The sequence below is a fragment of the Coenobita brevimanus genome, chromosome 108 (genome assembly GCF_032717465.1).
Source record: "Coenobita brevimanus isolate Jiangsu-jjx chromosome 108, ASM3271746v2, whole genome shotgun sequence".
Classification (NCBI taxonomy): Eukaryota; Metazoa; Arthropoda; class Malacostraca; order Decapoda; family Coenobitidae; genus Coenobita; species Coenobita brevimanus.
The window spans coordinates 8,895,509-8,907,074 of record NC_137061.1 but is presented as its reverse complement, the minus strand read 5'-3'; the positions used below and the strand labels follow the sequence as shown (position 1 = coordinate 8,907,074).

Sequence of the window (11,566 nt, the reverse complement as noted above, 5' to 3'; positions counted from 1 at the left end):
TTCTGTGTCTCCATTACACGCCTGGACAGGTTAACTGATCTATCAACAGAAGCAAATACCATTTAATGGTAACATACTGAAATATCAACAGAAGCAAATAACATTTAATGGTAGCAATCATTTGGAAAAAAAAAACATGTCTATAAATGTATTCATATTCAATAAAATTAGCAACAAATGAAAAATGATGCAACCCTCATCCCACAAGAACGCAGGAAGCCATGTGTGTGTGTGTGTGTGTGTGTGTGTGTGTGTGTGTGTGTGTGTGTGTGTGTAATGGTGGTAGTGGACTGTGTTCATCTGCTTCATCTGTCAATAAGTAGGTCTGGTGGAGGTGGGGGTATAGGTGGAGGCTGAGGATTACTTTTTCATCTTGTCCTTGAGCTTGTGGAGGTCAACCTTGTAGTTGTATGGGGGTAATCCTCTGGTGCCGAGGCCGGTGATGGCGAAGGTGCCGCCAGCGGAGGGCCAGGCGGCCATCTGTTCAGCAGACAGCCTGCCTGTGGCTGACGTGACGAATAGTGTGGCGTAGTCGGCGCCGCCCCAGCACACAGACGTGACGTTAGGTGACGGTACCGACACCTTGCGTATCACACGACCGGCCTGGGGATCCACGCAGATCACCTGCAAGAACCAACACATAAAGCACTCAGGGTGGTTGAATGAAGGAAAAAATGGTCCAGTTAATCTCACCACACATGTACCGCATTGTTACTAATGATAACATGGGCTTTTGTAGGCAGTGATGCTCCTTGTAAATGTAGGAGTGGAATTTATGGGAACATATCAATAATATATTTTGTAAAGGTTAGGGCAGAGCAGGGAATCAGCCTCAATGTTACTAAATGCTATATTGGCCACTTAACAGTTACAGTTGGCCACTGGCCACTTAACACTTACAATTGACCACTGGCCACTTAACACTTACAGTTGACCACTGGCCACTTAACACTTGCAGTTGACCACTGGCCACTTAACACTTGCAGTTGACCACTGGCCACTTAACACTTGCAGTTGGCCACTGGCCACTTAACACTTGCAGTTGGCCACTGGCCACTTGGTCACTAACCTGTCCACCACGGGCGCAGGCCACCCACAGGTTGCCGTCCACGTCAACGGTCATGCCGTCAGGCATCTGGTCAGTCAGGCCCGCTGCCTCGTAGTTCAACAGCACACGCTGGTTACCTGCACCACACACCAATATCAGGCACAGGCACAGGAGCAGACACAGGCGCAGGCACACGCACACGCACAGAAATAAGCACAGATATATTATACCTGAATCTAATAGCAGTTTTTACCTCCATATGAGCATGGGATGTTAAGGGTATATTTTCACTGTGCCCGGTTGTGGGTTTTCTGACTGGCTGAACCGTCACTGAATCACCACCCACAACTATACCTCTTTCACCTTCACTTGGTTCAGACTGTCGTCCTTTTGCAGCTTATTTGACGTAGCTCAGTGGCAGAAGAATATAATACTATGACTGTACATCCTTTTCACAGCACTCCTTCGTAAGTAGTAACATATTCCTGTATTAATGTCATACTTTACCTCAGCATTCAAGATGGAGGGATGATAATGTTAGGACAAGTTAGAATTAGGAGAGTATAGACAAGCACAATATTGGTTTTGAGGCAAGTTTTGGTGCTGTGGAGGGACGCCTTCATGTGGTGGCACTACTATAACCCTGCCTTCCTCTTCCCTAAAGGAGGATCGTTGACTGCAGGAGGTGGGCAGTTTTGCCTGCAGTCCACTGGGTTCACGTCCACATGATCCAGGGATGACAAGAACAACAAGACATGCATTCCCCACTGAGAGTTTTGCAAGCATGTCCCGATTAACATTTAGTAGCCACGTTCCGATCGTCATTTGATAGCCATGTCCCGAGCGTCATTTGATAGCCATGTCCCGAGTCATTTGGTAGCCATATTCTGAGCATCATTTGGTAGCCATGTCCCAAGTGTTATTTGGCAGACTTGTCGTGAGCGTCATTTGGTCGCCACGCACAGACGACCATAGGCAATATTAAGGCACAACATTAATGACAAAACAGTGAAAACTAGAATGACACTCAGTACAGCGCACATCTCCCCCAAGGCCCAAAAGCCCCCATATAAAAGCATATCTAAATCCGCTAGATTCGAAATTTTACATGGATCCGTGCCAAACTGTACACATTCGTAGATACCAACATTCTAAATATGCCTTTTTTATTTTTTTTTCATCAAGATCCATGCAATACTCACTGAAAAATTTATGAAGATGTCGAGAAACGCCCTATCTCGCAGTGTTAAAGAAAGTGAAAAAAAAAAAAAAAAATCCTGGATCCGCACCATTATCCGGATCCGCACCAAAATTTAATGGAGTATATTCTGGGCCAAGGCCCATTCTTCTACCAGATTTCGTGGAAATCAGCCTAGTAGTTTTTGTGTAATCTTGCTCACAAACCAACCAACCAACAAACCAACAAACTGACAGGTGAAAACATAACCTCCTTGGTGGAGGTAATAAACCCACTCACTGATGGCCCCAGCTGTGTCATCATAGTCGAAGTGATAGATGTCCTTAGCGGAGGTGTCGATGAAGTAAAAGGACTTCTTGTCGGGACTCCATGCCAGGCCGTTGGAGACGGTCATCTGTAAAATGACCAGGCCAAGCTTTATGCTTCATCGTTATATTATTTCACACACACACACACACACACACACACACACACACACACACACACACACACGCAGGAGCGTGTGAGTCTACTCAACTAATAACTTACCTTTCAAACTCAAACCCTCAATGATCCAAAAAAAACGCCTTGATCCGTGTAGAGCACGAAACCCCAGAACTCATATAAATCCCTCAACGACACAGTCCCTCCAAATTACAATCCCTCCCATACACAGTCCAGCTAGAAATACACAAATCCCCTTACCACAAACCGTCTTATGTCAATCGCTAGGACTGAGGTGTTTGGATGAATGTAGGGTGTACTGACGTGATGTTCTCTGGTATCTCACTTGGTTTACCTCTGTAACACAAACCCATAAAACAACACACAACACAACCCCCCCTGCCACAAACCCCCTGCCACAAACCGTCTTAATCCAAGTGGTGGGGTTGAGGTGGTGGTCGAAGCTGAGGATTGGCGACGTGTTGTACTCCAGAATCTCCCAGCTGTCACCTGCCGTGGGCGCCACAGTGCCTGGGGCAGGGAGTAGTCATCAGATTATTATTAATTATTATTATTATTATTATTATTATCATTACTGACGATAAGAAAAACAAGCACTCTTATACAACACAAGCCCAGAAAACATTAGGAACAGAGCCTCACAATTCTAACCTGCCCAGAGTCTGCCTTGAAAATCACACTTGGCGTCGTTAAATCGCCTGTCAGCGGTGTACAGAGTAGTGGGGGTGACGGTGAGGGGCTGGGAGTGGCGGTGGTCCAGTGGCCAACGCACCAGGCTCAGCGTCTTGCCCAGGCCAACCACCAGTAGGTCTGCATCACCCTCCACCGGCACCACGAAGTTGACGCTCGACGCATGCCCTCCGTCATCTCGAGACACATAAGACATTAATATCTACCTGTGTCTGTATTTATCTGTCTGTACTTGCATGTCTCTCTGTATCTGTATTTCTCTGTATGTCTCTGTCAGTATCTGCATGTATCTGTCTGTACGTGTACCTGCATGTATCTGTCTGTACGTGTACCTGCATGTATCTGTCTGTACGTGTACCTGCATGTATCTGTCTGTACGTGTACTTGCATGTATCTGTCTGTACGTGTACCTGCATGTATCTGTCTGTACGTGTACCTGCATGTATCTGTCTATACGTGTACCTGCATGCATCTGTCTGTATCTGTATTTGTTTGCGTCCGTCTGCCTGTATCTTCGTAATAAAATTGGTTGTAACCAAAGGCTCATCTCATTGTGAACCCAGTGGACTGCAGGCTGAAGTTTTCCGCCTCCTGCAGTCCACTATCCTCCTTTCAGAGGGATACGGACGAAGATTAGTGACGCTTGTATAGCCGGTCAGTGGAGTCGACCGGGTTTATCGGTGCCACCACCTGAAGGCGTCCCTCTCCACCACCCCCAAATATCTTACAACCCTAAGTAAAAAAGATGGTGGCACTACCAACACCAATAATCCAAGCATTTTCCTGTGTTCACATTACTTGCGAAGAACAGAGAATGAACACTACCATCACCATTTATTCAAAGGTTTTCCTGTGTTCCTATTACGTGGGAAGAACAGAGAAAGAACATTATCAACACCGTTTACCCAAGCGTTTTCGTGTGTTCACATTGCGTGGGAAGAACAGAGAAATAACAAGTGATAACTGGCACATGTTATAACACCCTTCAAGGCAGCAATCACTCACGGGCATGGAGTTATCTCAGTGGCCTTCAGGTTGGGTTACAAGGGAAATCTGAAGAGATTTATCACTGCATACAGTAAGCATGACTTGGAAATAGCGGCAAGCAAAAAAAAAAAAAAAAGTGCGTGTGTGTGTGTGTGTGTCATGTAGGTGAGGCACTTAGAGGTGTTGTTAAGGTAAGTGGTGTGTGTCCCTCCCCACTCTGCTCACTTTCCCACTATGTTCATCTCTGTTATCCCGTCTCTCACACACCTTCTCACCAGACTGATTAAGAAACTGATCCTAATAACGTAACAGTTTATATAGTCAGTCTCATAGTTACCATTTTTTAAGACGAAAAGATGGATTTAATTGGCTACCTTTCCCTCTAGCTTTATGGAACGAAGGATTAAAATACGAGACTGGACCAGCTAGTTCCAAATAACACTGTCGAGGTGAAGGATCCCTCAGTTAGGCTACTGTGCACGTGGATTACCTGTTGACTTCCCTTGGTGGTATTACATGATTAAAAAGTCTATCTATCTATCTATCTATTGCCAGACGCCTCAATCCCGTTTGGGGTGGCCACAAACAAATCGCGAGGTGATTAAAAAGTATATGAGTAATTCTGTGCGAGTGTAATGTATATACCTTACTGTATAGCTGGTTGTAGGATGTATTTGTAGGAATGCAGTGTATAAATCTGGGAAATACACGTCGCCTCACCCGTCCTATTAGGCTTAATAAATCAAGTAACGCCATCCCGAGTTTCCTTTGCCGTCTACACCTGAGCCCACGTGTAACACCTGTGGTATAAATTACAGGAAGTTCAGGGGTCATCGATTAATGTCCATGAAGTGGCGTGCATGATGGATTTGTGTGGTGTGGTGGGAGGAGATGGTATAATGTTGCTTAGTGTGGTGTAGCGTGGTGTGTGGAAGGTGAGTTTGTTTGGTGCAGTGAGACAATGTTGTATTGTGTTGCTTAGTGTGGTATGATGATTTTGTGTAATTGTGAGAGAAAGTTGTGTGGTGTAGCTTAGTGTGGTGTGCGTGTGGTGTGGAAGATGATCTTGTGAGGTGTGGTGGGAGAAGGTTATAAGGTGTGTTGCTTAGTGTGTTGTGGTGTGGTGATGTGTGGATGATGATTTTGTGTGGTTTCGGGAGACAGGGTTGTATGTGTTGCTTAGTGTGGTTTGCCTTCGCTAAAAACCCTAAGTCTACAGGAGTGAGCCACATCTCGAACGATAATCGTTAGTGACAGACAGACGGACTGGGCCTCTTCTGAAAATATCCCCTCCCTAAAATCATTCACCCCATTGGGAAGTGAACCCGTGTGTGTGGCAGGGCTATCACCACGACTGGGGCATTCTAACCACTACACCACCAGACGCCCTGGAAGACTGCCAAATACAAGTGAACATTGAAGATCAACACTGTCCCTGGTAAAGACAAACTGCTTAGATGATTACTGATGCTAAGACCATTTTGCTTAGCTTATAGAAGTCTCTGCAGCCACAGGGTGAAGAGGTCTTTATTAACCCCTTCTCTAGACGAACTTAGGCCCGTATTCCTGTCGGCTAAGAGAGCTCCTTAACACCTTTTCCTAAGAGATTTATTTTGCCTATTATACCTTACTGTCCTCTTATGGTACAAAAATCCTTCCAGTGTCGCCATACTCTGCATAAATAACGTAGAAAGGTTTAATTATAACCAGTTTTATACCAGTATAAATCGCTAAGGAAGAGGAGCTAGGGAGCGTCCTTAAGCAAAGAGAATCCGGGACCTATAGACATCTATTTAGTCTAATACCAGATTATTTTGATTAGCTTGAGAAATCCCGGGAATTAAAGAGTTTAAAGATGTCTCTAGTAGCCCTTTCCCTCTAAAGCTCTGTGGATAATTTCATTCCAGTGGCCCATTTTACTGGTTTATCTTCTTACTTCTAGACATCTATGTATTCTTAATAAATGCTTCTCTCTCTCTCTCTCTCTCTTTATATATATATATATATATATATATATATATATATAGATATAGATATATATATATAGATATATATATATATATATATATATAAAGTGGTTAATGAAGGGTATCTCTAGCTCGCTCTGTTCGAAGTCTCTGTCCGAACCTCAATAGTATAATTTTTAGAAAGCAAAAATTTAAAAGAATAAAGGGTTCTCGGGTTGAAGGGGTTGAGCAAATACCAGAAAATTTTGTTCAATCAAGAGAAATGCCAGAAATGCCAACAGTGAAAGGGTTAAATCCAAAACACCACCAGCCTCCAGTACTGTCGTCCTCTGTGCTGGATATGGACTGGCATGAATCTTTTGTTCTGGCAAACCTCGAAACAGTGTCTCTGTGAAGCCATGACAAGATGAATCCTAGTGATGCAGGATATTTCGAACTTCCCAACAACGGGTGTATTATTAAATCTGAAAATATTCTGTCTCAATCCTAGCACTTTATAAATATTGTCTTGTCTTAGCCTACATGTGATGACAGTTCTCCAGCAAGGGATGGTCATAATAGCATTAAAATTATTTCTTGCACAGCTGAGAAGGCATTTCATTTAGATGTTTCTGGTTCTGGAGGCCCGTCACAAATGCTAAGATAATGACAATAATTTGTTGCTTCTGTCTGAGTAGCAGCAGGACACCACACACCGTACAGAATCGGAGACGAAATCAATGGACAGGCAATTCCGTTTTCTATAATAGCTAAGGGAGGAGAGAGAAAACCAAAACTAACCCACTCTAAGTTAATCATTTCAATCTACACAAACCAAGCACAATTTTCCCAGGGCTCTCAAGCATTTCAGCAGATGCAGAACAAACACCAGAACTTGACTCACCCAGAATTTCTCCACCAAAGATACAAACTAAATACATAAAATCTATCATGAACACTTTACCAACCTACAAAGCTCCAGGTCCAGGTGGAATTCCTCCAATAGTTTTGAATAAGTGTTCACTTGCTCTTGTCCTCGCTAAATTATTCAGACTATGCATACATACTTTTATTCTCTAATTCTTGGAAAGAAGCCAACATCAACCCAATTTTATAGAAGAGAATTTCCTCTTATCCCTCTGATCACAGACCAATAGCTATCATACTTCTTGGTAAAGTATTTGAGGTTGTCATTAATAAGCACATTGTTAAACATCATACTGTAAATCCAACAGCTTAATTATTGACAGACAGTATGCTTTCCACCACGAAAGATCCAGTGTCGATATACTCAATCTCCTGACTCATGCCATCCATCAGTCAATTGACCAACATGGAGAAACACATGGAGTAGTCTATAATATTTCTAAAGCTTTTGACAGAGTGTGGTGCCGTTCCCTGCTATCTAAACTCCCTTGATAAGGCTTATCATCTTTTGTCCCCCTGCTGTCCTCTTATCTTAGCAACAGAAAGATTATAAATGCCAGCATGTCACAAGGATGAGTCCTGGGACATCCCTTCTCCTAATTCATATTAATTATCTCTTATCTAGCACCTATAACCCCATTCACTCATTTGCAGATGACTCAACGCTTCACACATCGTTCACACTTAAACACCCATTCACAAATTTTGATAGCTCTAAGCACAGCAGTCTCCATAAATCAAGACGTATTTAAGATCATTGAATGGGGGCAAAATAACTTTGTCTCATTCAGTGCCAGGAAAACCAAAAACATCCATTTTATTAAGATATAGATATTGCCTGATTCCCATATTAGGCTACCTTCAGTGCAATCAATATTCCTATTCCTAAAAGTATTGAAACACTCGGTGTTTCGACAATACCCTCAGCTGGACCTCTAACGTTAAACCACTTGCAAAAACCACATCAGAGAAACTTGGCTTATAGCATAGAATCCGTAACTTCTTCACTGAGGAGCAATGAGCTATAATTTACAAGAGTCAAGTGCACCATCAGCTCGAATATTGCCCACCCTTGTGGAGTACATGCGGAGAGGTTGTACTAAAACAACAAAATTAAGAACTATGCTATAAGAATTATTAATAACCCAGCAATTACTAGTGAACTACTTCCTCTATAAGTAAGAGAGAATGTTGTTTCCTTTGCAGTATTTTACAGGTACTTTTATGGCAATTACTCAGACGAAGCTGCATCCATTATGCCACCTCTCCACGCCTTCCCCTGCGCTACACGGGCATCTGGTAGGGCTCTTGACCAGACTGTCACACTGCCATATTGCAGAACATCTACCTATCAAAACAAATTTACTCTCCTAACTACACCCCTTTGGAATTTGCTTCCCCGGAATAATTACCCCACAGACTTAAACCTACAGCAGCTCAAGTCCACTCGGGAAATCTCGTATTTGTTCTTGAAATTTCGTGTTTCCTCTGTATCTGTTGAAATGGTTGACTTAGCTCTAGGAAAATTGTATGTGTGTGTGTATGTGTGTGTGTGTATGTGTGTGTGTGTGTGTGTGTGTGTGTGTGTGTGTGTGTGTGTGTGTGTGTGTGTGTGTGTGTGTGTGTGTGTGTGTGAGAGAGAGATTCACTCACCAATTTTCAGCGTCTCATGACTGCCGGTGTCAAAGAAAAACCGCCACAGTGTCTTGGTCCAGATGTCGACATACAGCAGAGCCTGTGGGCAAATATTTATGAAGGAAATTGACCAATCATAGACAAATCCCTGTATCAATTATCACCAAGAATAATTTTGCCTGGACATGCTTTGTGGCTGGTGTACAGTATATATATATATATATATATATATATATATATATATATATATATATATATATATATATATATATATATATATATATATAAGATTAAAAGCATAAAAAACGACTTTATGCACAGTGTACGGTCAGGAAAGTTGTGAACATGGTACCTTTTGGTCCTGCAGCCAGTGTGGACCCTCCCCCAAGTGCAGGCACGGGACAGGCACCTGCTTCACCTCCACCGCAGACATACTCCCTTGTGTGGTCTCCTGATGAAGGGGAAACGTGGTCTATGCTGTGGGGGTTTCGGAAATTGGACTAAAGGACTACTGGGCCTCACGGGAAGGAGTGTCACGTGAGTACAAAAGGAGTACAAAGGAAAGTAAAGAGCAACAAACATGGTGGTCGTCTCGTGGCTGTTTTGTTACAGAAACTATGGCTATGATACATAATTATATGAACAGATGACAAAGCTAGCAAAACAAGAAAGCTCCATGTCCAGAATCATATCTACCTACCTATCAATGTATCTGTCTATCTCCATATCTATTTTTCGGAAGGTGCTACATGAACTTGTTATAGCAGTATGAAGCACACACAAAATGAGAATGAAAGGACTGAGAAACATGGAAGGCAGGACACAGTGCTGGCAAAGGACAGTCGTCGAGATTTTGCACATGGCTGTACATACACTGAAGGGTGAAGGCTTGTCCACTCTGATCAACTTAGCCTGCTCCATCCGGTCCCAGTAAAATCAGTAAACATTGTCTTTATATTATTTTTTTGCTGTCTGTCCTATCCTCCCACTTCCTCCTCCCCCCTGTACTGTTTCCAAATATACACACTAACCCTCTCATCTCGGGACAACTCTTAGTACTGTATTTTAGTTCTTAGTACTCTATTTCAGATGCTTTTATTCAGCTGGTAGGGAGTCATAGGAGCCTGTGTGTTTTAATAAAGAGCATGTGGACTTACGGTACGGAGAGGAGAGAGAGTGTGGTGGTGATGGCGGTGGCGGTATAGGGTTAAGCAGAGCACTGAAGATAACCGTCTGCCCACTGACTTATCACTGCTGCTCTCATCATTACACAGAATCATATCTTATCAGCAGATTATGCAGTGTGAAGGTCAATGAAAGGTTGGGATGATGATGATGATGAACGTTTTCTCCAAGAGTAACTACAAAGAGGCATGTGAGCAGGTATCAGTACATGTGAGCAGGTATCATGTACTGTTCTTGGCGCTCAGTCATCATCGTCATCATCATCATCATCATCATCATCATCATCATCATCATCATCATCATCCCCCTCCTTCTCCTCATCATCATCATATTTCCTCCAAGAACAACAATATCAAGACGAAAGTGAGCAAGGGTTACTCATATATCTCGTGTATCATCATCATCATCATCACTAAAGAAATGGAATGAAGTAAGATCCAGGAACAAGCAAAAAAATGATTTAAAAAAAAATGGCAGAACAATCGGACGGCGTGCCTAGTGAAGTCGGTCACACAGTCATCCACAACCAGACAATCGAATTCCTGGCACCACCTCACCAGCAAAGCCTTCAATGATGTTCAATCCAGTCGTTTCAGAAGTGCCTCCGTTTTCAGTATTTGCATTTTAAAACAGTGAATAAACATTTAACCCTTCTACGTCGATGCAGGACTTGGAGAGGGACACCGTGACGTGGTGGCACCGATCCAACCAGGCGGTGGACGTGCCTGGTTATACAAACGTCCCTTAACGCCCTCCTTATCCCCCGAACGGAGAAAGGTGGACAGCAAAGAAAAGGAAATGTTGGCCTGCTGTCCACCGGGTTCTCGTTCAGACGAGTCTGGGGTTACAGCTACTACTACTATTATTATTATGTATATTTTTCACTTTATTTTTGTTATTTTGATATAAATATGATGCTACTGTAGCCTCAAGTTCAATTACGGGGAGACGGTGGCTGAATTGGTAGAGAGGTGGCCTGCAGTCCTAATGGACCCACGTTCGAATCCCGGCTGGGGCAGGGAACACTTTAAGGATTCGAATTTCATTAAAGCAGACTTAATGATCTGCCAGAAGGCCCGCCGACATGTCATAAAAATACCCCCGCTAATACTAGTACACCAGTCCTGTATGAGACAGCCCTAACATGTATTCAATATGGACGGTGGGTGTTAGCGCCGAAGCGGTGACAGGGGGAGCTGTATGGAATGCAGGAGGACTACTGGGCCTTGAGAACGGGTTGTGAAGCCTATGCCCAGAGTCGAACACATAAAAAAAAATAAATAAATAAATAAAAACGTTAGGCTGGCAATGGGTTCGATCATGTTTTGGGTGATTTTCAATCATCTTCGGATAAAATTGGTTGAATTTTTGCTTCCCTGACTGTACCGTACCTTAACACCGACACACCACGAAATTAGCCAAACACTTCATTGGGGCAAATGGCGTGGCAGTGCTTAGCGTCACCCAGCCTCCGACTCTACCCTTGTCTGTTCCTCTAGACCTTCT

The 11,566-nt window shown here is 43.3% G+C and overlaps 1 protein-coding gene across 1 annotated transcript; it reads right to left on the bottom strand.

The window, feature by feature from the left end:
- Positions 1–360: 360 nt before the first annotated feature.
- LOC145416971 (regucalcin-like) lies at positions 361–9,308 on the bottom strand. The gene is made up of 7 exons (XM_080285817.1): positions 9,228–9,308; positions 8,894–8,975; positions 3,342–3,557; positions 3,094–3,200; positions 2,526–2,640; positions 1,070–1,185; positions 361–624 (listed from the first exon to the last, which is right to left on the bottom strand). The coding sequence occupies exons 1-7, from the start codon at positions 9,306–9,308 to the stop codon at positions 361–363; spliced, it is 981 nt and encodes a 326-aa protein (XP_080141943.1).
- Positions 9,309–11,566: the final 2,258 nt, after the last annotated feature.